This window comes from Clavelina lepadiformis, chromosome 3, assembly GCF_947623445.1.
Source record: "Clavelina lepadiformis chromosome 3, kaClaLepa1.1, whole genome shotgun sequence".
Lineage (NCBI taxonomy): Eukaryota > Metazoa > Chordata > Ascidiacea > Aplousobranchia > Clavelinidae > Clavelina > Clavelina lepadiformis.
The window spans coordinates 1,465,942-1,492,380 of NC_135242.1; the positions used below are offsets into that span (position 1 = coordinate 1,465,942).

Here is a 26,439-nt window from a genome sequence, read left to right on the forward strand (position 1 = left end):
TTACGGTTGATGTGCAGCTTACATGCAGATAAAATTACCCATGTTTATATTAACATGACTAACAAAACTAATAAAATAATTCTAAAAAAATAAAATGTAAACTAGTATGAAAAAAAAGCTTGCTGGGCGCTGGGCTCGCAATAATACGGCACAGTAATAGTGGGCTCGCAATAATGTTCCAATGTTGTGATGACCATGGGCAAGGCATAAACGTTGCAAGATCTTGTTCAGTGGTGCTTATGAGCAATTCTAAATTCGTGAGATACAGAACAATTTAAGACCAAATAAAAAGTATGTGAGTTTGTGTATGAGAATTTGCACAAAGGATAGCTTAAAAATTGCAGTTCGCCAAGTTTAAGTCGTGCAAAGAATTTTCTCAGTCACACGATGAACATTAATAATTTTATGCCGTACCGAGTTGTCTCCCTCAAAATCTCTATAATATTTCCTTGATCTTTGGTCTCCTTGGGCATGATCGCTTAAGCGTAGTCCTAGCATCCCATGCTTCTTAGGGCTTATTGATTTTTCTTTCTAGGATCAGCCTTCGAACACATTGATACTTCTGACGAAAAAGTTATCTTTTAAAACTTTTTAAAAACTTGTTTTCACGACAAGACGATAAATAAACTCGAAATACGTAAATTTATAAAACAAAGTAAGAATGTGGTTCTGCCAAATTTGAAGCAACCAGTCTTAGTAATGTGTTTCGGCGTCGGGTATTTTGTGATACACTTAGGAACCCTTATTATTATCCCGCTTTATTGGAATGAAAACACCGCTGTTCATGCTGAACGTGTGGTCTAAACCTACTGACCTATAGGTTCCCTGCGCATAATTGCCTTTATGTTCAAAATTCTATATTATGAATATTACAGTGGCATGGTGCAAATTTTAGCATTACAGTTATTGGTGCACTGAAAACAAATTTTCCAGTAGGTTACTGTGATAATAAGGGCATATTATACTATACAGATCGAATATAGTGTAGACTTCCTGCTTTCGGAGATTTGCGAAGCTTTACAATGCGTGACGATGACTTCCTGTTTTCCGTTTTAAGTCGTGACATAAATGTCGTGCCTGCCTATCCTGCGTGTATTATTCACAGCTGTTCAATGCATTGTTTCTGCTAAGATAATCGCTGCAACATGGACGTCTTTATGCTGTTGACAGACCAATGTTTTGTTTAAATGTATTTGTTAAAAGAAGTTTCAAAATAATCAGTATATACCATTGTTGAATTAAATTTAAAGTAGCTCAGCTTCCATATACCTCCTTTCCATTACAAGCTGATTCCCCAGGTGTCATATACCTCACTTTTCGTCACAGTATGTAGGCCAGTGATTTCCAAAGTGAGGGCTAGCGCCTCTGTGGGTGCGATGAAGTGGCATCGAGAGTAAATCGTGACAATTTCAAGAGCAGGATAATAAGCAAGTTTTAGTCATTTTTTGCTTAAAAATAAACACGAAGCAGAAAGATGTTGACTGTACGAGCTTTGTGACAGATAATGTTGTATTTTTGTTGGCAACGTTGCTTCACTGAGTAAATCGTTTTTGAATAGTAGTACTCTCAACCGGGATTCTGGCTTTGAAAGATTAATATAGATGAAGCCTGACTCTACACTTTTCGAAAGAGGTATGTCTTGACCTTGTAAGAAATGTTGTAGTTGTAGAAATAGACCCATCATATGTCGAGTCATTGTAAAAAGAAACAAATTTCAGGCTAAATTTAGTGCTGATTTTGCAAGCATGCACATGTTTGTTTCCCACTTATCAAAGTGGTTAATAAATTTGTTTTTACTTTTTTGTTGAATGTGTGTTTGAGCACAATTTAAGTTCATGTTTCAAAAAGTTATGGAAACACTGTTATAGACCTATACTGTGCAGCCGAACTGCAGACTATGGCTGTTTTCAGCAAGATCTTGGCTGTGCCAAATATATATCCAGCATAATGTTTTAGTTTTTTATTATTGCAGGTTGATTAAAAAGAAGTTTTTATTGACACAAGTTTTGTAAGGCTTCATTGTTAACCTTATCCTTTTACAAGTGAAATAGTTCAAGCAAACTCTGAATGTTTAAAATGTCTGATGATATAGGATGTAAACTTGTTCAGGAGGAGCCACTCGCAAAGCTGATCTTCGAGGAATTACAAGGATTTCGAAAGGAAATCAGACAGGAACTCAGGATTTTGATCGATCTGTTCAAGCAGTTCATGTCAGTTCAGACCAGAAGAAGAACATTAAATACCTCTTTGGATTCTACGTCCAATGCCACACATCCGTTGACATCCGCATATGACGAGATCTGCAGTCTGAAGTCGGTCCAAAGCACAAATGAAACTCTTAAAATTACACCTGTTAGTGATATGATGCAGAAAGAAACCAATCATCCACAAAAGGTTAACAAAAAGATCTTTATGATTCCTCACATCAAATCAGGTGTTTTGTTTATAAACAATCAATCTTTGCAAGCTGCTTGTCCGGAAAAGGATTTGTCTTTGAGCGTTGTTCCATGTAAGAGAGAAAATATAAGATCAATTTCTCCTGAAGGTAAAGTGGCACAAATGACAGATAACTCACTTTCCAAGGACAAAATTTCATCAAGTTTTTATGAACCAGCTGGAAGGAATGAACCTGTGGATGATGATTATTCCACAGATAATACCGATGAAAGTGGTGATATTGTCGAAGACAGTTTTCCAACGAGAACAACATCATCATGTGAACCCTGTGTTGAGGATGACGAGGACAAGAAGCTTACTGTTTCATGTCAGATATGTTCAAGAATATTTGTGAATAACGCTTCACTTAAGTTACATTTGCGTAGTCATGCTGTTGTTGATGTTGGTAGTGTGAAAAATGACGGCAGTAAATCTGTAAAAATCTCAATTTTGGAGAAACAAAGTAATACTTTCAGTGAAGGCGATCTCATTAAATCTAAAAACAATGAACCCAAGAAAAGGTCACTTTCAGAAGCATCTGATAATTTGTTCAATGGCAATGCGAAAAGGATGAGTTATCAATGTGAATTCTGTCACAAAATATTTACTATGGCGTCAAAGCTTGACTTCCACGTCAAACATCAACATTCGGACAATCGGTACCTTTGCAAACACTGTGACAAATCATACAATAAGAAGGTGCTTTTGTTAGAGCACCTAAAAACTCACACTGGCGAACGTTTTCAGTGTCACAAATGCAAACGTCTGTTTAAGGTGTTTGAAACTTACAAAAATCACTGCACCATATGTTTAAAATATAAGTTTTGTTGCAAAATTTGTAACGAAGAATTCATGAGCAGGAGACATTACGATAGACATATGAATAGTCGCGCTCATGCCATGAAAAGAGCCAATGTAATGAATGTGAATGGAAACACTCCACCGACGTAAAACATTCAAAGTTTTTCGCGACTAAAGATTGTTTTAGCCGAAAATGTTCATGAAGGAGGGGATTTGTAGCAAAATCTTTGGTAATCCAATGACTCACAGGAATTCTGTTAATGTTAATCATTTTAATGCTTGATTACGTTGTTTTGCTGATAAACTGTGTGGTGTAACATGACATAAATAGCTAACGCAACCCTGTTCATCACATTTTTTTATAAAAAAATACCACTTTTGCCTACGATTAACATTGTGGCATGAAATTTAGAGACTATGGCAGCTAAATGCCAAAAAAAGGCTAAATTACTTGTCCTAGTCCATCACCCTCTGCAAAAACAATAAAAATGAATTGATCACTGCAAATGATAAATGCCGCAATCTCGAGCATCAACGTAATTCAACTTTGAATGTTATCTGCGTCTTTAATTCTTCTGTTCCTTTCTATTTTCCCGGTCATTTTTTCTTTTTTAACTGCTTGACGAGAATATGTGGGATTCAAGTTGAAAGATTGCCAAAAAATCTTGGCGTTTGTGGCTTGCATACTATTACTATAAGTGTTTTTATTTCAAAGCAATTAAAGCCTGAATTACAGGAATTAACAGTGAAACTATTAGGTTTTGTGGAAATGATGATAAACATATTTTGCATGGCGTGTGCTAGCTCGTTCTTTTTCCATAGTTAGGATTGTTTATTGATTATCTTTTCAGGTGATCATGTGAAATGTTTCAATTGTGCTGAGCGTAGTCAATCGTTAACAATAGACGTTCTAATATTCATTAATAGCCTACTTTGGACTGACTGGAAAGTCAAACTTGTGTTTTACGAAATCATTGTGTAATAGTTTTCCATGCAGAAATACGCAACTCACAATTGAAATCCGCCAAGTTTTTACTCCAGAATACTTTACACCTTTAGTATATAAAATCTAAAGAAAGTGATGTATCATTACGATTTCAACCATGTTCTAGTTATTAATAACATAACATGCCGTTATGGGTTTTTCTTTTTATGTGATGTGTTGTTATGTTTTTAAATTCCATGCACAAAATTTGTAAATAATCATAATTCAAGATAACCCTTGTCTTTTTGTATGTACAGGTGGATGAAGAAATGAATTAGATTTATTGAGTGTTTTGTTTAAAAATAGAGACAATGTTTGCCATAATCGGCAATTCAATGAAATCGCTGTGTCTGACTTGGTGAACAATGCACCCATCTCAATCAACTGCATTTGCTGTGGAAAAATAAAAATGTGAATCGTGTCTGAGTTTGTGTTAAATCAACCTATCCACAGCTCCTAAGTGAAGAACAAGGAGATTGCAATGATCATGACCATTCGGTATCTAACTGTCTATAGTTCAGCGCTTCATAACAATGGGTCAGTAAGCATGCCAAAATGTTTCTAACAAAATGTGACAATTGTTAAGTAGGATTTGTAGGCTATTGTAAACACATTTTTTGATAATAGGGTATTTTAATTGGACTTGTCTGTAATATTTGACTAAATATTATATTAGCAGTGTTGCACGCAAAAATGTTTTTTTGAGGATTTGCATAAAATCATATAATGACAGATTACGATAAATGCAGTTTCAATAAAAACAAGCCTTTGAAGAGAAAACTACGGAGCAGCATGCACATGTGATAAAACTTACAAATTTTGATAAACTTTTCCCATCACTTGAATGCTTTTTATTTGTTTGGCTGACGGCGCAAGCATTACATCAACTAGAGTTCAGCTATCTAGCCCCAGCTATTTATTTAAGTATTCCAATTTGCTAATAATTATAACTTGTTAAAACTTAAGAAAAGCTGAACTGACACAGCATTTCAGTAACCTAATTGTTAATTCATAATTGTGACATACCTGTAACTTTGTTGTTCTTGTTCTCATTCTGGAGATCTTTGTGATATCATTAAAATGTATCAATACATCATGCATGAAAATTAAGTAAGTTTCATTCATTTAAACAGGAGTTTTCGTAAGCTGCAGCTTGCTTTATCAGATTTAAAACGTAGGCAAAAATATTTTCGAAATAAATACTCAAGTGTCCATAAGGTAATGTCAAAATCCATAGCGACGTAATGATAAATAAAGAAAGTCATCCACGTAACCAAACTGCTCGTCAAAATTGATGCAATTTGACAGTGGATATGACACAAAGGATAGGTATTCAGAAATTATGGAATATAATTATAAAAAAATCTAAATAATAGATCTATATAATCTAAATTTGATTAAATCAAACATATAATTTGGTCCTGACAAGAGGCTGGAAATTTGAGAGAGGAGTTTGGGGGTTTGAGACTGTAAAGTTTAACCAAATCCCAGTGCAGAATTGTAAATTAGTGAGCACCAAAAAACAATTGTCCGCAAAATATTGGCTCACAAATTGCAAAATGTTGGAAGCACTGCTTTAGATAATACCGGATACAATTTTGCCCCAAACAGAAATTTCCATTAATAAGTGATTTCAAGTGATATTAGAATTAGAAAATCCATTTTCAGATAGTTGGAGAAGACAACAAGACAAGTATTATTTAGTGATTAAACACGTTTGCATGATACAAAAGAATTGCTCATACTATCACCTTGAGCAAATTTTTCATTATGTTGTTTTAAATGTTTTGACTGTGGTGTGTCGTATCACGACAAGGTGAAATAGAATGCATCAATGCAACCACCTAAAATGTTTCAATCACATCAATGGTCATTGATCAGTGGTTTTCAACTTCACATCAAACAGACTTTAACAACTAATTCGGATATAACTTTCCTAAATGTGTTGCTCTAAGATTTTTAAGTGATTTTAACACTGTTTATGGTGTGTGCCAATTGTGGGTTAGTTTAGGTGAAACTGGTGTGTAATTTCATTTAAGATGATTTTGTGTGTTTTACATGTTGAAATTTTGTGGAAGTCTTTAGAAACCTATTCTTCCAAAACAACAGGGAATCTTTTTTATTTTCGTTTTTGTATGTGACAATCATTGCTGTTCTTTACTTTGTAATAAAGTTAGTGAATATTATTTAGATTTATTATTTTTATTACAACAATTTTGGTTGCACTTTATCAGTTTTCTTCTATCGAGAAAATCCTGAAATATTTTAAGTTTTTTTTTCAGCAAATACATTATAAAGTTGTATAATAATAATCAGACAATGGAGTGTCATCCAGTTGGTATGCAAGTTGACGTTTTATTAAAAACAGTCAGTGATATGATTTCACAAGAATTTAAATCAATGCGACAAGATATGAGAAAGGAATTTGTACAAATGCAAGAAAGCATGGAAGATGTGATTTCAACGCTTCTTGCAGAGATAAAGAAAACTGAAACCATGAACAATGCAATGCTAGTTGAAGAAACATCACAAATAACAGTTGTAAAATCAGATATCAGCCTTAATATTGAGGAAGTTTATTCTGAGAAGGCACCAGTCTTTCCTCTTGTGGAAGTTATCAAAGAAGAACCTTTGCTGTTGGAAGAATATGAGGTTTCACAGACTGAGATTGATGACCCAAATATATCCATGTTAAATAAATTTCTTCCTCAATCAGATATTGGAGTAAATGCCACAGTTAACATTATTAAACCACAAAGCTGTGTTACAAGAAATTTAGATGAAGAATGCAGCGATTCTGTAAAGGAGAATCTCAATAAATCCACTGCAATTGAAAAAATTTGATGCTCAGTTGTTTGTTGGAAATAACAAAGAAAAGCAATTTTCTTGCTACTTTTGTGATAAATCATTCAAATACAAACAAAACATGAAAGTTCATCTAAGAACTCACACTGGAGAGCGACCTTACCAATGCAATTTGTGCCACAAGTAATTTACCAAAGGCAACAATTTAAAAGATCATATTAGAGTTCATACTGGTGAACGACCTTATCAATGCCAGGTGTGTCAAAAGTCTTTTACCCAAAGCAACCATTTGAAGTCTCATATGAAAATCCTTCACACAAAGCAGCAGTTTAAAAGCTCATATGGTCAAAGCAAAGCACACACTAGAGAGCGACCCTATCTTGGCCATATTCGTCAAAAGTCATCTTTCCAATAGAGAATTTTGCGGAGTCATGAAACTATTCACACTGGAAAGCGACCTTTTAACAAAGTTTATTTTTGGTCAAAAGTCATTTAAATATTTTGTAAATAATATTTTGTAAATGGCAATCTAAATATTTTGAAAAGGAGAAAAACATTTACAAACCATTCATGCCAATGCTGCATTCATTTTTTTGTGTTTCTTTTTGTCCACTTTTACATGTTTTATCAATAACTTTTACATGTTTCATGAAACATAAAGTTGCACTATGTGTTTTGGCAAATATGTTGTTTTTTCAGGAAGTTTGTCAATGCTAGCTGTGTGAAATGTCATTTACCTAAACCAGCAATTAGAAAACTCACATGATAACAAACATTAAAGAGCAACCTTATCAATGCCAGGTGTGTCACATGTCATTAACATGAAGCACCGATTTGTAAGACCATACGACTACCTATTATAGCACCATAAAACTATGCATTGTCATCCAGATTATAGGCTGGTTGATGTTTTATCCAAAGCAATCAGTGATTTGATATCACAAGAATTCAAATCAATGCGATTTGATATGCAGATGGAAGAAACAAAGGAAACTAAAACCATGAACATTGCAATGTCCCACCTAAGAAACATCACTACCATTAGTGTCAGATGACAAGTATGTGTTTTCCCAAGACTCCCATTACCGTTATGCGTTGCATTTTGTTTGTCTTGTATTCTTGTATTTTTTGCTTGTATTCTTTAGCAGTACGACGAAGGAATGTCTAGAAGCACTGTGTGTGAGGAAATTTCATCGCATCTCGCTGAGGCATTGTTTGTATTGAAACGATTGTTTAACCAGGTTGAAAACTTAACCAAGCAAGGCAATTCGAATTGTTATTAATCATCATTAAATTAAACAATGATGTCATAAACGAAACTGTTGAAACGGTTGGAATAGTTTTCACTAGTACAAATTTGATTTCCTGTTTTTTTTTGTGTTCCTCTTTAAACGCATCATAATTTTTGTCAACTGGCACAGCAAGCATATTTATTACAATTTACTTATAACATTTCAATTCAAATTTTTGGCATTGACATATTATTACTCAAATTAATATGTTGCTTTTCATTGAAACTTTTTATTTTTCACGTTTTCAGCCAATTGTTTGTATAGTTTTATAATATTTTTATTGTATCACAATCAAACGATGGAGTGTCATCCAGTTAATACACATATTGATTTCTTTTTAAAAGAAATCAGTGATTTGATATCACAAGAATTCAAATCAATGCGACAGGATATGAAGATAGAATTTGCAAAAGTGCAAGAAAATATGGAAGATATGGTTTCAAAGATTCTGGCAGAAACAAAGAAGGATGAAACCATAAACAATGCAATACAGATTAAAAAAGCGTCACGAGCATTAGATGTAAAATCTGACACGAGCATATGTATTAAAGAAGTTTATTCTCAAAATGCATCAGTTTTTCCTCTTGTTGATGCTATCAAAGAAGAACCTTTGCTGTTGCAGCATTGGGAGGTTTCTGAAATGAATGACCCAAGTATGTCCATGTCAAATAAGTTTTCTCATCAATCGGAGATTGGAATAAATGCCGTAGTTAAAACTGTTGAACCCCAAACCTGTATTGAAGAAGATCATTCTGAAAAGGCATCAATTTATCCTCAATTTGATGCTATCAAAAAAGAACCTTTGTTGTTGCAGCATTGGGAGGATTCTGAAACGAATGACGCAAGTATGTCCATGTCAAATAAGTTTTCTCATCAATCGGAGATTGGAGTAAATGCCGTAGTTCAAACTGTTGACCCCCAAACCTGTATTGTAGAAGATCATTCTAGAAAGACATCAGTTTGTCCTCATTTTGATATTATTGAAGACAAACTTTTGTTGTTGCAAAAATATACAGTTTTACAGACTGAGATTGATGACCCAAATACATCCATGTTAAATAAATTTCCTCCTCAATCAAATATTGGAGTGAGTGCCACGGTCAAAATTGATAAACCACAAAGCTGTGTTGCAAGAAACTCAGATGAAGAATGCAGCTATTCTGTAAAGATGTTTCTCAATAAATCTACTGCAAGTGAAAGAATTAATGCTCGCAAAGTTGATGCTCAGTTGCTTGTTGGAAAAAACAAAGAAAAGCAATTTTCTTGCAAATTTTGTGATAAATCATTTAAATACAAAGCACACATTAAAGTTCATCTAAGAACTCACACAGGTGAGCGACCTTATCAATGCCAAGTTTGTCACAAGTCATTTATCCAAAATGGCAGTTTGCAAACTCATATGAGAATCCACACTGGAGAGCGACCTTATAAATGTGATGTGTGCCACAAGTCATTTTCCATTAAAAGCAGTTTAAAAACTCATATGAGAACTCACACTGGAGAGCGACCTTATATATGTGATGTGTGCTACAAGTCATTTTCCAGTAGCAGCAATTTGAAAAGTCATATGAGAACCCACACTGGAGAACAACCTTATCAATGCGATGTGTGCCACAAGTCATTTTCCGTTAGCAACAGTTTAAAAGATCATGTCAGAACTCACACAGGTGAGCGTCCCTATCAATGCCAGGTGTGCCACAAGTTATTTACCCAAAGCAACACTTTAAAAAATCATATGAGAATCCACACTGGTGAACGACCTTATCAATGCCAGGTGTGCCACAAGTCATTTACCCAAAGCCACAGTTTAAGACATCATATGAGAATCCACAATGGAAAGTGACCTTATCAATGCCATGTGTGTCACAAGTCTATCACCGATGACCGCAATTTAAAACGTCATGTGAGAATCCACATTGGTGAACGACTTTATCACTGCCAGGTGTGTGAACATTTTGTTTGTCTTTTCCCTTGAAATCTTTAGCAATATGATAAAGTAATGTCTAGAAGCATTGTTTGTGAGGACATTTTATCGCATCTCGCTGAAGCATTGTTTACATTAAAACGATTCTTTAACCAGGTTGAAAACTCAACCAAGCGAGGCAATTCGAAACGTTATTAATCATCATTAAATTCAACAATGATATCATAAACGAAATTGTTGAAACGGTTCGAACAGTTTTCACTAGTACAAATACTATGATATGATGATCTGAAGTGAACCTAAAACGTTTCAATCAAATCAATGGTCATTGATCAGTGATTTTCATCATCACATCAAACAGACTTTAACAATTAATTCGGATATAACTTTCCTAAATGTGTTGCTCTAATATTTTTAAGTGATTTGAGCACTATTTATGGTGTTCCAAATTTGGGTTAGTTTAGGTGAAACTGGTGTGTAATGTCATTTAAGATGATTTCATGTGTTTTACATGTTGAAACTATGCAGAAGTCTTTAGAAACATTCTTTCAAAGCAACAGGGAATCTTTTGTTTTCAGTAATACCAGCACCTGAGTTGTGTGCACTGCCAGACATGAGTGTATGTATTTGTTATTGCTGCAATGATCTCATTCGTTCTACTGACTTATATTTATCTCTTATACTTTTTGTCTTGGGATTAGGCAAAGGTTTTTCCTGATTACAAATTCGAATTCCGATTAGTTGCAAAGTGTCCAAGGCATGATTTATAAATTTGACAATTTTAATGTTTTATCGCTGTTTTTTCATTTTGCGGCAGTTAACATGCTGTTATGGGTTTTTCTTTTTATGTGTTGTTATGTTTTTTAAATTCCATTCACAAAATTTGTAAATAATCATAATTCAAGATAACCATTGTCTTTTTGTATGTACAGGTGGATGCAGAAATGAATTAGATTTATTGAGTGTTTTGTTTGAAAATAGAGACAATGTTTGCCATAATCGGCAATTCAATGAAATCGCTGTGTCTTACTTTGTGAACAATGCACCCATCTCAATCAACTGCATTTGCTGTGGAAAAATAAAAATGTGAATCGTGTCTGGGTTTGCTTTAAATCAACCTATCCACAGCTCCTAAGTGAAGAACAAGGAGATTGTAATGATCATGACCATTCGGTATCTAACTGTTTGTAGATCAGCGCTTCATACCAATGGGTCAGTAAGCATGCCAAAATGTGACAATTATTAAGTAGGATTTGTAGGCTATTGTAAACACATTTTTTGATAATAGGTTATTTTAATTGGACTTGTCTGTAATATTTGACTAAATATTATATCAGCAGTGGTGTATGTAGAAAGTTTTTTTCGAGCATTTGCATAAAATCATGTAATGACAGATTACGATAAATGCAGTTTCAATAAAAACAAGCCTTTGAAGAGAAAACTATGGAGCAGCATGCACATGTGATGAAACTTAAAAATTTTGATAAACTTTTCCCATCACTTGAATGCTTTCGGCTGACGGCGCAAGCATTAGATCAACTAGAGTTCAGCTATCTAGTTCAGTGAATCTAGACACGAGATTAGCGATAAAATTGTCCAAAATCGGGATAAGTATTCCAATTTGCTAATAATTATAATTGCTTAGAACTTAAGAAAAGCTGAACTGACACAGCATTTCAGTAGACATAATTGTTAATTCATAATTGTGACATAACGCTTTTGTTCTTGTTCTCATTCTGGAGATCTTTGTGATGTCATTAAAATGTATCAATACATCATGCATGAAAATTAAATAAGTTTCATTCATTTAAACAAGAGTTTTCGTAAGCTTTTGCTTGCTTTGTCAGATTTAAAACGTAGGCAAAAATATTTTCGAAATAAATACTCAAGTGTCCATAACGTAATGTCAAATCCATAGCGACGTAATAGATAAATAAAGAAAATCATCCACGTAACCAAACTGCTCGAATTGATGCAATTTGATAGAGGATATGACACAAAGGATAGGTATTCAGAAATTATCAAATATAATTATAAAAAAATCTAAATAATAGATCTAATCTAAATCTAATTAAATCAAACATATGATTTGGTCCAGACAAGAGGCTGGGAAATTTGAGAGAGGACTTTGGGAGTTTGAAACTGGGAAGTTTAACCAAACCCCAGTGCAGAAATCTAAATTAGTAAGCACCACAAAACAATTGTCCGCAAAATGGTGGTCCCCAAAGTGAAAAAAGTTGAAAGCACTGCTTTAGATGATCCCGGGGACAATTTTGCCCCCAACAGAAATTTACATTAATAAGTGATTTCAAGTGATATTGGAAAACCCATTTTCAGATACTTGGAGAAGACAACAAGACAAGTATTTTTTGCCAGGTTTGTTGTAAATCATTCTCACAAACCCGTTCTTTAATCATAATTGTGATCAAACACATTTTCATGATACCAAAGGATTGCGCATACTATCACCTTGAAGAAGTTTTTCATTATGGTGTTCTAAATGTTTTAACTGTGGTGTGTCGCATCACGACAAGGTGAAATAGAATGCATCAATGCAACCACCTAAAACGTTTCAATCACATCAATGGTCATTGATCAGTAATTTCAACATCACATCAAACAGACTTTAACAATTAATTTGCATATAACTTTCCTAAATATGTTGCTCTAAGATTTTTAAGTGATTTGAGCACTTTTTATGGTGTGTGCCAATTGTGGGTTAGTTTAGATCAAATTGGTGTGTATTGTCATTTAAGATGATTTTGTGTGTTTTACATGTTGAAACTATGCAGAAGTCTGTAGAAACATTCTTTCAAAGCAACAGGGAACCTTTTTGATTTTTATTTTTGTATGTGACAATTACTGCTGTTCTTTACTTTGTAGTATATTTAGAAAAAATTTGTTTAGATTTATTATTTTTATTCCAACAGTTTTGGTTACACATTATCAGTTTTCCTCTATCAAGAAAATTTTGAGATATTTTAAGTTCTTTTCAGCAAATGGGTTATAAAGTTGTATGACAATCAGGCAATGGATTGTCAACCATTTGGTATGCAAGTTGACGTTTTGTTAAAAGCAATCAGTGACATGATTTCACAAGAATTTAAATCAATGCGACAAGATATGAGGAAGGAATTTGTAAAAATGCAAGAAAGCATGGAAGATATGATTTCATGGAAGATAACTATTTTGAAAGGGTCTTTGTACAAAAACTTAGCCTTCTTTGTACAAAAACTTCTTTGTACAAAAACATTTACAAACGATTCAATCAGATGCCGCATCTATTTTTTTGGGTTTTATTTGTCCACTTTGATCAATAACTTTGTATGTTTCATGAAACATAAAATTGCACTATGTGGTTGTTTTTTGGCAAATGGGTTGTTTTTTCAGAAAGTTTATCAATGCTAGGTGTGTGAAAAGTCATTTACTCCAACCAGCAATTTGAAAACTCATGATAACTCACACCGAAGAGCAACCTTATCAATGCCAGGCGTGTCACTTGTCATTAACCAGAAGAATGGATTTGCAAGATCATACGACTACCAAATATAGCACCATCAAACCATGGAGTGTCATCCAGATAATATGCGAGTTGATGTTTTATGGAAAGCAATCATTGATCACCGTGTTACACAATTTTTGTTCCCGTGTTCTAATTGATATTTCTTGATCTCTCTCACCTAGAAACTTCCAAAAATCAATATAGTTCATTCCAAACATTGATTTTGTGGTTAGGAGAGTAATTTTTTTTGAATTTGCTGGTATGTGCAATATTTTGCATGGTTATACTGATTTACCCTATAGGAAATGGATATTTACCAAACTGTCTTTGATCGCTGTGAGTCCATTTTTAATCGCTTGCCATCGACTAAGAAGTTATATTCTATCAATGTATTTACTAAATATTCTGATGCGTTAGTTGTAGGCTATCGATTGCTTTTCCGCAAAGCAAATTACAGCCAACTTTTGGCTATTTTTCTGTCTGGCAAAGGGTTAATTCTGAGTTTGCATAATAACAGGCAACGAATTAGAATTTTTGTTATTAAAATCAAATCACAAAGCACAGGCATTTGGTACATGGGAATTTGCACATTAATGTATTAACTGTATCCGAATCAATACCATCATTAAATGTTAAATGCAAAACTAAATAAATATTTCAGGCTAAAACAGTTCAAGTATAAAATCAGTTAAAAATGGGATGTTTTGCGGGATTTTCTTTTGTACTCTACATCACTTTCCCGCATCAAGGCCCTGACATAATCTCCCATCATGCTTTCATTATATTGCCCTTGGTATCTCCTTTCAAAATCTTTTATGTCTTGATGGAATCGCTCCCCTTGTTCTTCTGAATAAGCTCCCATATTGTCTTTAAACTCGTCCAAGTGAGCATCAAGCATATGTACTTTCATGGACATTCTGCACCCCATGTTTCCATACAACTTTACCAAATTGGCAACGAGTTCGGCATAGTTATCTTCCTTGTTATTGCCCAAGAACCCATTCACCACATCTGCAAAGCTATCCCAAGCCTTCTTTTCAACATCATTAAGCATTTGGATAAAATCATTCGACTTGAGAATCTTTTTAATTTGTGGTCCAATAAATACACCAGCTTTTACTTTAGTTTCTGATAGTTCAGGAAACAAGTTCTTGAGAAACTGGAATGCGTCACCACCTTTATCCAATGCTTTCACAAATTGCTTTATAAGCCCAAGTTTTATGTGAAGGGGAGGAATAAGCACTTTGTTTGGGTTAATCAACCGAGTTTGCTTTACGTTTTTCTCTCCAACAACAAATTCGTTTCGTTTTGGCCATATTTGCTTTTTGTAGTGTTCTGTGGTAGCCCTACTATCCCAAAGGCAAAGGTGGCAAGGATACTTGGTGAACCCCCCTTGCAAACCTATCAAAAACGCTACCATTTTAAAGTCCCCAATTACTTCCCAGTTATATTGATCGTACTTTAAAGCATTCAACGAAGTCTTAACATTCTCATAGTTTTCTTTCAGGTGGACTGAATGAGCAAATATTGCAGAGTATATTAACATCCATCTTGGATGCTCTTTAGCCATATCTTTGATATCTTTTCTCAAAAATATTGCGATTTTAGAATTTCAGTCTCTAAACCACAAAAACAAAGTTTGTATGAAATAAAGTTGATTTTCGACACTTACTGGTCCTAAGCAATAAGGAAAAATTGATTAGAACCTGGGAACAAAAATTTTTTTTTTGTTACATTGTGTATGATATCAGTAGAATTCAAACCAATGCGATTCGATATGCAGATGGAAGAAAAACAGGAAACTGAAACCATGAACATTGCAAAGTCCCATCGAAGAAGCATCATTACTATTAGTGCATGATATATAATACTATCACATTATGATATGAACATCTCTTTATGGTGTGTGCCAATTTTTGTTAGTTTAGGTCAAACTGGTGAGTGGTGTGTAATATCATTTAAGATGAACTCGTGTGTTTTACATGTTGAAACTATGCAGAAGTCTTTATAAACATTCATTTAAAACAACAAGGACTCTTTCGTTTTTGTATGTGACAGTCACTGCTCTTCTTTACTTTGTAGTAAAATTTGAAAAAAATTATTTAGATTGATTATTTTTATTCCAACACTTTTGGTTACATAATATCAGTTTTCCGAAATCAAGAAAATCATCAAATATTTGTCGTTTTTTATTCAGCAAATAGGTTATCCGTTGTATAATGAATAAATCAGACAATGGAGTGTCATCCAGTTGGTATGCAAGTTGACGTTTTATTAAAAGCAATCAGTGATATGATTTCACAAGAATTTAAATCAATGCGACAAGATATGAAGAAGGAATTTGTAAAAATGCAAGAAAACATGGAAGATGTGATTTCAACGCTTCTTGCAGATATAAAGAAAACTGAAACCATGAACAAGCAATGCCAGTTGAAGAAACATCGCAAACAACAGTTGTAAAATCTGATATCAGCCTTAATATTGAGGAAGTTTATTCTGAAAAGACACCAGTCTTTTCTCTTGTTGAAGTTATCAAAGAAGAACCTTTGCTGTTGGAAGAATATGAGGTTTCACAGACTGAGATTGATGACCCAAATATATCCATATTCAATAGATTTCCTCCTCAATCAGATATTGGAGTGAATGCCACAGTCAAAATTGTTAAACCACAAAACTGTGTTGCAAGAAACTCAGATGAAGAATGTAGCGATTCTGTAAAGATGTTTCTCAATAAATCTACTGCAAGTGAAAGAATTAATGCTTGCAAAGTTGATGCTCAGTTGCTTGTTGGAAAAAACTAAGAAAAGCATTTTTCTTGCAAATTTTGTGATAAATCATTGAAATACAAAACACACATGAAAGTTCATCTAAGAACTCACACAGGTGAGCGACCGTATCAATGCCGGGTGTGTGAAATGTCATTTTCCGTTAGCAGCAGATTGAAAGGTCATATGAGAATTCACAATGGAGAGCGACCTTATCAATGCGATGTGTGCCACAAGTCATTTTGCGTTAGCAGTAATTTGAAAACTCATATGAGAATTCACACGGGTGAGCGACCTTATCAGTGCCAGGTGTGTGAAAAGTCATTTTCCGTTAACAGCAGATTGAAAACTCATATGAGAACTCACACAGGAAAACAACCTTATCAATGTGATGTGTGCCACAAGTCATTTTCCATTAGCAGCAGTTTGAAAGTTCATAGAAGAACTCACACTGGAGAGCGACCTTATCAATGCCAGGTGTGTCACAAGTCATTTACCCAAAACAACCATTTAAAAGATCACTTGAGAATCCACACTGGAGAGAGTAATTTTCAATGCGATGTGTGCCACAAGTCATTTAAAGTTAGCAACAGTTTGAAAGCTCATATGAGAACTCACACTGAAGAGCGACCTTATCAATGCGATGTGTGTCACAAGTCCTTCACACAAAGCAGCAGTTTAAAAGCTCATATGGTTATCCATACTGGAGAGCGACCTTATCAATGCTAGGTGTACCACAAGTCGTTTTCCGAAAGCAGCAGTTTGAAAGTTCATATAAGAACTCACACTAGAGAGCGACCCTATCATTGCCATATTTGTCAAAAGTCATCTTCCCAATAGAGAATTTTGCGGAGTCATGAAACTATTCACACTGGAAAGCAAAGTTTATTTTTGGTCAAAAGTCATTTACGTTGAAATGATAATTTTTAACTCATATTAAAACTCACATTGGGGCAATGTAAATATTTTGAAAAGGTGTTTGGACAAAGGCTTAGCCTTAAAAAACATTTACAAACCATTCATGCAGATGCTGCATCCATTTTTTTGTGTTTTTTTTTGTCCACTTTTACATGTTTTATCAATAACTTTTACATGTTTCATGAGACATAAAATTGCACTATGTTTTTGGGAAATAGGTTGTTTTTACCGGAAGTTTGTCAATGCTAGCTGTGTGAAATGTCATTTACCCAAACCAGCAATTTGAAAACTCATATGATAACTCACATTGAAGAGCAACCTTATCAATGCCAGGCGTGTCACTTGTCATTAACCAGAAGTACCTACCGATTTGCAAAATCATACGACTACTTAATATAGCACCATCAAACCATAGAGTGTCATCCAGATTATAAGCTGGTTGATGTTTTATCCAAAGCAATCAGTGATATGATATCACAAGAATCCAAATCAATGCGATTGGATATGCAGATGGAAGTAACAAAGGAAACTGAAACCATGAACCATGCAATGTCCCACCGAAGAAACATCACTATCATTTATGTCAGATCACAAATATATGTTTTCCCAAAACTACCATTACCGTTATGCGTTGGATTTTTTTTGTCTTTTTCCTTGAAATCTTTAGCAGTATGACAAAGTAATGTCTAGAAGGACTGTGTGTGAGGAGATTTTTTCTTATTACACTGAGGGATTGTTTATATCAAAACCATTATTTAACCAGGTTGAAAACTCAACCAAGCAAGGCAATTTGAAACGTTTTTGATCATCATTAAATTAAACAATGATATCATAAACGAAACTGTTGAAGCGGTTGGAATAGTTTTCACTAGTACAAATACTATGATATGAAGATCTGAAGTGAAGCTAAAACGTTTCAATCAAATCAATGGTCATTGATCAGTGATTTACAACATCACATCAAACAGACTTTAACATTTAATTCGGATATAACTTTCCTAAATATGTTGCTCTAAGATTTTTAAGTGATTTGAGCTTTGTTTATGGTGTGCCAATTGTGGGTTAGTTTAGATCAAACTGGTGTGTATTGTCATTTAAGATAATTTCATGTGTTTTACATGTTGGAACTATGCTGAAGTCTTTAGAAACATTCTTTCAAAGCAACAGGAAATCTTTTCGTTTTTCTATGTGACAGTCACTGCTTTTCTTTACTTTGTAGTAAATTTAGAGAAAATTATTTAGATTTACTATTTTTATTCCAACTGTTTTGGTTACATATTATCAGTTTTTCTCTATCAAGAAAATCATCAAATATTTTAAGTTTTTTTTTCAGCAAATAGGTTATAAAGTTGTATGATAATAATCAGACAATGGAGTGTCATCCAGTTGGTATGCAAGTTGACGTTTTATTGAAAGCATTCAGTGATATGATTTCACAAGAATTTAAATCAATGCGACAAGATATGAGGAAGGAATTTAAACAAATGCAAGAAAGCATGGAAGATGTGATTTCAACACGTCTTGCAGAGATAAAGAAAACTGAAACCATGAACAATGCAATGCCAGTTGAAGAAACATCACAAACGACAATTGTAAAATCAGATACCAGCCTTAATATTGAGGAAGTTTATTCTGAGAAGGCACCAGTCTTTCCTCTTGTTGAAGCTATCAAAGAAGAACCTTTGCTGTTGGAAGAATATGAGGATTCACAGATTAAGATTGATGACCCAAATATATCCATATTCAATGAATTTCGTCCTCAATCAGATGTTGGAGTGAATGCCACAGTCAAAATTGTTAAACCACAAAGCTGTGTTGCAAGAAACTCACATGAAGATTGCAGCGATTCTGTGGAGATGTTTCTCGATAAATCCACTGCAATTGAAGGTACTAATGCTTGCAAAGTTGATGCTCAGTTGCTTGTTGGAAATAACAAAGAAAAGCAGTTTTCTTGCAATTTTTGTGATAAATCATTCAAATATAAACAAAACTTGAAAGCTCATCTAAGAGCTCACACAGGTGAGCGACCTTATCAATGCCAAGCTTGTCAAAAATCATTTATCCAAAGCAGCAATTTAAAAACTCATATGAGAACTCATACTGGAGAGCGACCTTATCAATGCAATGTGTGCCACAAGGCATTTTGCGTTAGTAGCAATTTGAAAAGTCATATGAGAATCCACACTGGTGAGCGACCTTATCCATGCGATGTGTGCCACAAGTCATTTACCCGAAGCAGCAGTTTAAAAGATCATATGAATTTCCACACTGGAAAGCGACCTTATAAATGCGATGTGTGTCACAAGTCCTTTACCCAAAGCTGCCATTTAATTTATCATATGAGAACTCACACTGGAGAGCGACCTTATCAATGCCAAGTGTGTCAAAAGTCATTTTCCCATAAGAGTAATTTGCGAAGACATGAAACTATTCACACTGGAAAGCGACCTTGACAATGTTTTTGTTTTAGTCAAAAGTCATTTGCGTTGAAACGATAATTATTAACACATATTAACACTTACATTGGGGCAATGTAAATATTTTGAAAAGATGTTTAGACAAAAACGTAGTCTTGAAAATTATTTACAAACCATTTATCCAAATGCTGCATCCATTTGTTTATGTGTTTATTTGTCCATTTTAATTAATTAAAATTGTATGTTTCATGAAACATAAAATTGCACTATGTGGTTGCTTTTGGCAAATAGGTTGTTTTTTGATGAAGTTCATTCAGAGAATAAGTCAGGTTTTCCACTTATCGAAGTATTCATAGAAGATCCTTTGCTGTTGCAGAGTTGGGAGGTTTCTGAAACTGGTCATCCAAGTATGTCCATTTCAAGTATGTTTTGTTATCAATCGGAGGTTGGAGTTAATGCCACAGCTAAGGCTGTTGTACCCCAAATAGGTTTGAAGCAGATCTTTCCGAAAAGGCATCAATTTATCCTCAATTTGATGTTATTGAAGAGGAATCTTTATCATTGAAAAAATATGAGGTTTCACATACAGATTGATGACCCAACTACCTTCATATTGAATAAATCAACTTCTCAATCAGAGATTGGAGTAAGTACCACAGTTAAAATGGTTGTTCCTTGAAGTTGTGTTGTAAGAAACTCAGATGAAGAATGCAGCAATTCTGTGGAAATGTTTCTCGATAAACCCAGCGTAAGTGATAGATTCAGTGCTTGCAAAGTTGATGCTCACTTGTTTGTTGGAAATAACTAAGAAAAGCATTTTTCTTCCTTGTTTTGTGAAAAATCATTCAAATGCAAAACCAACTTCAAATCTCATCTAAGAACTCACACAGGAGAGCGACCTTATCAATGAAATGTTTGTGAAACGTCATTTGCCCGAAGAATATTATTCAAAAATCACAAAAGAATCTACACCGGAGAGCGTAATTATCAATGCTAGGTGGGTGAAAAGTCATTTACCCAAACCAGCCATTTTAAAACTGTAATAAAAACTTACACTGAAGAGCAACCTCATCAATGCCAGTTGTGTCAAATTTAATTAACCAGAATCACAAATTTGCAAGATCATATGACTCCCTATTATAGCACAATCAAATCAATCATCATCCAATTTGCAAGATCCTTTGATTACTATGATAATAATAGCATAATCAAACCATGGAGTGTCATCCAGGTAATATGTGAGTTGATGTTTTATTCAAGGCAATCAGTGAGTTGATGTTTTGGAAACAATCAGTGATAGGATATCACATGAATTCAAATCAATGCGATTCGATATGGAGATGAAAGAAACAAAGGAAACTGAAACCATTGTGATAAATATATCACTTAATGGAATATAAAATTGTTTACTACATAGAATTCTCATCTATGGAATCAGTGAAGCATAACACTGCGTGACGTAATCGATTGTTCCCTTGTGCTTGCATTTTGATTCATTCAGCCTTTTTGGTTTTTACGCTCAACGCCGCAACATGTCTTCGTGCTGTTGCTGTCACAATGCTCTATCTTGATTTGTTCTTTCAAAGAAGTTTCAAATATAATCAGATTATACAGTTGTCGAGGTGTACAATTGATTCTAAGATTAGGAGAAGCGAAACAACGACCTGAGACTCATTTATTATCGAGGACTACAATTCTACAGACAAACATTGTAATTGAAGTGGTCGTCCTTACAGGCTAAGGTACCATTATACCCCTTTCATTACACCATGAACGTTGCAATGTCCCACTGAAGAAACATCACTACCATTAGTGTCAGATCACTACTATGTGTTTTCCTAAGAATCCCATTACCATTATGCATTGCATTTTGTTTGTCTTTTTTGTTGAATTCTTTAGCAATATGACAAAGTAATGCCTGGAAGCATTGTGTGTGAGGAAATTTCATCGCATCTCGCTGAAGCATTGTTTGTATTAAAACGATTGTTTAACCAGGTTGAAACTCAACCAAGCAAGGCAATTCGAAACGTTATTAATCATCATTAAATTAAACAATGATATCATAAACGAAACGGTTGGAATACTTTTAATCAACTCAATGGTCATTGATAAGTGATTTTCAACAACTCATCAAACAGACTTTAACATTTTATTCGGATATAATTTTCCTAAATGTGTTTCTCTAATATTTTTACGTGATTTGAGCACTGTTTATGGTATGTGTGTATACCACTGTTTATGTATACCACTGTGTGTAATTTTATTCAAAATGATTTCATGTGTTTCGCATCTTGAAACTATACCGAAGTCTTTAGAAGCTTTCTTTCAAAACAACAGGGATTGTTTTTGTATGTGACAGTTACTGCTGTTCTTTACTTTGTAGTAAATTTTGAAAAAATTAATTTAGATTTATTATTTTTATTCCAACAGTTTTGGTTACATTTGATCAGTTTTCCGCTATCAAAAAAACCTAATATTTTAAGTTTTTTTCAGCAAATAGGTTATAAGTTGTATGATAATCAGGTAATGGAGTGTCATCCGGTAGGTATTCAAGTTTATGTTTTGTTAAAAGCAATCAGTGATATGGATTCACAAGAATTTAAATCAATGCGACAAGATATGAGAAAAGAATTTCTAAAAATGCAAGAAAGCATGCAAGATGTGATTTCGACAGTTCTTGCAGAGAGATAAAGAAAACTGAAACCATGAACAATGCAATGCCAGTTAAAGAAACATCACAAACAACAGTTATAAAATCTGATATCAGCCTTAATAATGAGGAAGTTTATTCGGAGAAGGCACCAGTCTTTCCTTTTGTTGAAGTTATCAAAGAAGAACCTTTGCTGTTGGAAGAATATGAGGTTTCACAGACTGAGATTGATGACCCAAGTATGTCCATCTTAAATAAATTTCCTCCTCAATCAGATATTGGAGTGAATGCCACAGTCAAAATTGTTAAACCACAAAGCTGTGTTGCAAGAAACTCAGATGAAAATGCAGCGATTCTGTGGAGATGTTTCTCAATAAATCTACTGCAAGTGAAAGAAAGTTTGCAAACTCATATGAGAATCCACACTGGAGAGCGACCTTATCAATGCGATGTATGCCAAAAATCCTTTACTCAAATAAGCAATTTAAAAACTCATATGGTTATCTATACTACAGATTGATCTTGTCAATGCCTGGTGTGCCACAAGTCATTTTCAGATAGCAGTAGTTTAAAAAATCATATGACATTCCACACTGGAGAGCGACCTTATCAATGCCAGGTGTGTCACAAGTCATTTACTCAAAGCAACCATTTAAAGGTTCATTTGAGAGTCCACACTGGATAACGTAATTTTCAATGTGATGTGTGCCACAAGTCATTTTCCATTAGCGGCAATTTGAAATCTCATATGAGAATTCACACTGGTGAGCGACCTTTTCTATGCGATGTGTGCCAGAAGTCATTTTCCTTTAGCAGCCATTTAAAACTTCATATGCAAACTCACACTGGAGAGCAACCTTATCAATGCGATATGTGCCAGAAGTCATATTTAGATAGCGGTAGTTTAAAACATCATATGAGAATCCACACTGGAGAGCGACCTTATCAATACCATGTGTGTGAAAAGTCATATTCCCAAAGCTTATTGTTAAAAAATCATATGAAAATCTACACTGGAGAGCGTAATTTTCAATGCGAAGTGTGTGAAAAGTCATTTACCCAAACCAGCAATTTGAAAACTCATATGATGATTCCCTCCGAAAAGCAACCTTATCGATGCCAGGCTTGTAACATGTTATATTAACCAGAACACCGATTTGCAAGATCCTTTGATTACTATGATAATAATAGCATAATCAAACCATGGGGTGTCATCCGGGTAATATGCGAGTTGATGATTTATTCAAGGCAATCAGTGAGTTGATGTTTTATTGGAAACAATCAGTGATATGATATCACATGAATTCAAATCAATGCGATTGGATACGCAGATGGAAGAAACAAAAAGAAACTGAAACCATGAACATTGCAATGTCCCACCGAAGAAACATCACTACCATTAGTGTCAGATCACAAGTATGTATTTTCCTAAGACTCCCATTACCATTATGCGTTGCATTTTGTTTGTTTTTTCCCTTGAATTTTTAAGCAATATGACAAAGTAATGTCTAGTAGCATTGTGTTTGAGGAAATGTTTTCGCATTTCGCTGAGGTATTGTTTACATTAAAATGATTTTTTCACCAGGTTGAAAACTTAACCAAGCAACGCAATTTGAAACGTTATTAATCATCATTAAATTAAACAGTGATATCATAAATGAAACGTTTGAAACGATTGGAATACTTTTCACTAGTACAAATACTATGACATATTGATATGAAGATCTTTGTATGGTGTGTGCCAATTGTGGGTTAGTTTAGGTCAAACTGGTGTATAATGTCATTTAAGATGATGTTGTGTGCTTTACGTGTTGAAACGATGTAGAAGTCTTTATAAACAGTTTTTCAAAATAACAGGGAATATTTTTGTTTTAGTATGTGACTGCTGTTCTTTACTTTGTAGTAAAATTTGAAAAAAATTGTTTAGATGTATTATTTTTATTCCAACAGTTTTGTTTACACATTATCACTTTTCCGCTATCAACAAAATCTTCAAATATTTTAAGTTCTTTTCAGCAAATGGGTTATAAAGTTGTATGATAACTAGGCAATGGATTGTCATCCAGTTGGTATGCAAGTTGATTTTTTGTTGAAAACAATCAGTGATATGGTTTCACAAGAATTTAAATCAATGCGACAAGATATGAAGATAGAATTTGCTAAAGTGCAAGAAAATATGGAAGATATGGTTTCAAAGATTTTTGCAGAAACAAAGAAAGCTGAAATCATAAACAATCCAATACCGATTAATAAAACGTCACAAGCATTAGATGTAGCATCTGATATAGGAATTTGTATTAAAGAAGTTTATTCTCAGAATGCATCAGTTCTTCCTCTTGTTGATACTATCAAAGAAGAACCTTTGCTGTTGCAGCATTGGGAGGTTTCTGAAATGGATGACCCAAGTATGTCCATGTCAAATAAGTTTTCTCTTCAATCAGAGATTGGATTAAATGCCGTAGTTAAAACTGTTAAACCCCAAACCTGTATTGAAGAAGATCATTCTGAAAAGGCATCAGTTTATCCTCAATTTGATGTTATTGAAAAGAAACCTTTGTTGTTGCAAAAATATGCAGATTTGCAAACTGAGATTGATGACCCAACTATATCCATCTTAAATAAATTAACTTCTCAATCAGAGATTGGGGTAAAAGCCACAGTTAAAACGATTGATATCAGAAACTGTATTGAAAGAAGTTCAGATAAAGAATGCAACGATTCTGTGGAAATGTTCTTTGATAATTCTGCAACAAATGATAGAAACAATGCTTGCAAAATCCACGCTCAAGTGTTTGTTGGAAACAAAGAAAAACGTTTTTTTTGCAAGTTTTGTGATAAATTATTCCAACACAAAGCAAACTTGAATACTCATGTAAGAACTCACACAGGCGAGCGGCCTTATCAATGTCAATTGTGTCACAAGTCTTTTACCCAAAATGTCAGTTTGCAAACTCATATGAATACCCACACCGGAGTACGACCTTATCAATGCCAGGTGTGTCATAAATCATTTACCCAAAATGGAAGTTTGCAAACTCATATGAATGTCCACTCTGGAAAAAAACCTTATCAATGCCAGGTGTGTCACAAGTCATTTTCCCAACAGAGCAATTTGCGAACTCACATGACTAACCATACCGGACAAAAACCTGATCAATGCCAAGTGTGCGAAAAGTCATTTACCAGCAACAGCGATTTGCAGATTCATATGAGAATCCACACTGGTCAAAGACCTTATCAATGCCAAGTGTGTAACAAGTCATTTACCAGAAGCAGCCATTTGCAAGATCATAGTAGAATCCATACTGGGGAGCGACCCTATCAATGCCACGTATGTCAAAAGTCATTTTCCCAAAAAAGCCATTTGCGTACTCATACTGCTACCCACACTGGAGAGCATCCTTAATAATGCCAGGTTTGCAAGTCATTTGACAGAAATTGAGATTTGCAGGCTTATTTGAGAATCCACACTGGAAAGTGACCTTATCAATAGCGGGTGTGTAACAATGAATTTTATTTCAGCTATGACTTGCACAGTCAGATCAGAACCCATTCGAGCGACTTTGTCTGTGTCATGTTTATCACAGATCATTTACTCAAAGTTGCAATTTATGTACTTACATGACTATTCATTCAAGAATGCGCAATTACTATTGCTAAGTGTCTCAGAAGTAGAAATGAGCTGATACAAAATTCAACCAGAAAAATCTTTCTCGCAACACATCCCGAGTCACAAGTTTTTTCACATTATACCAGTTTGCGAGCTCAGTTGACCATTTACACAGGAGAACACCCAACTACTGTCTTTATTGGGATCACAGCATATGAGTCATGATCACATAATTATGTGAGTATTGTGGGAAAGCTTTGACTAAGTGGCGCTCATAGAAAATATTTAGGAGCTTCTCACCCTGATTCTGTATCCGTGAAAATTTTGTTTTGGA

General features: G+C 34.3%; 5 protein-coding genes and 1 pseudogene across 6 annotated transcripts; all 6 read left to right on the forward strand.

The window, feature by feature from the left end:
* Positions 1-783: 783 nt before the first annotated feature.
* Positions 784-4,479, forward strand: LOC143449173 (uncharacterized). The gene is made up of 2 exons (XM_076949269.1): positions 784-1,632; positions 2,110-4,479. The coding sequence occupies exon 2, from the start codon at positions 2,209-2,211 to the stop codon at positions 3,385-3,387; it is 1,179 nt and encodes a 392-aa protein (XP_076805384.1). The 5' UTR covers positions 784-1,632; positions 2,110-2,208; the 3' UTR covers positions 3,388-4,479.
* Positions 4,480-4,630: 151 nt separating this feature from the next.
* LOC143449177 (uncharacterized) lies at positions 4,631-8,567 on the forward strand. The gene is made up of 2 exons (XM_076949272.1): positions 4,631-4,759; positions 6,505-8,567. Exons 1-2 carry the CDS (start codon positions 4,704-4,706, stop codon positions 7,064-7,066), a joined length of 618 nt encoding a protein of 205 aa, XP_076805387.1. The 5' UTR covers positions 4,631-4,703; the 3' UTR covers positions 7,067-8,567.
* A 43-nt stretch (positions 8,568-8,610) lies between these two features.
* LOC143449172 (uncharacterized) lies at positions 8,611-14,173 on the forward strand. The gene is made up of 2 exons (XM_076949268.1): positions 8,611-10,261; positions 11,176-14,173. The coding sequence occupies exon 1, from the start codon at positions 8,618-8,620 to the stop codon at positions 10,160-10,162; it is 1,545 nt and encodes a 514-aa protein (XP_076805383.1). The 5' UTR covers positions 8,611-8,617; the 3' UTR covers positions 10,163-10,261; positions 11,176-14,173.
* On the forward strand, positions 11,392-25,904 carry LOC143448571 (uncharacterized; annotated as a pseudogene). The gene is made up of 6 exons (XR_013114467.1): positions 11,392-11,455; positions 18,762-19,871; positions 20,137-20,252; positions 23,053-23,632; positions 23,827-23,911; positions 24,543-25,904. The product of XR_013114467.1 is annotated as an uncharacterized LOC143448571 (transcript).
* LOC143449176 (uncharacterized) lies at positions 16,601-18,750 on the forward strand. The gene has a single exon (XM_076949271.1). The coding sequence runs from the start codon at positions 16,601-16,603 to the stop codon at positions 17,237-17,239; it is 639 nt and encodes a 212-aa protein (XP_076805386.1). The 3' UTR covers positions 17,240-18,750.
* On the forward strand, positions 22,338-23,060 carry LOC143449178 (zinc finger and BTB domain-containing protein 8A.1-B-like). The gene has a single exon (XM_076949273.1). It carries the CDS (start codon positions 22,551-22,553, stop codon positions 23,013-23,015), a length of 465 nt encoding a protein of 154 aa, XP_076805388.1. The 5' UTR covers positions 22,338-22,550; the 3' UTR covers positions 23,016-23,060.
* Positions 25,905-26,439: the final 535 nt, after the last annotated feature.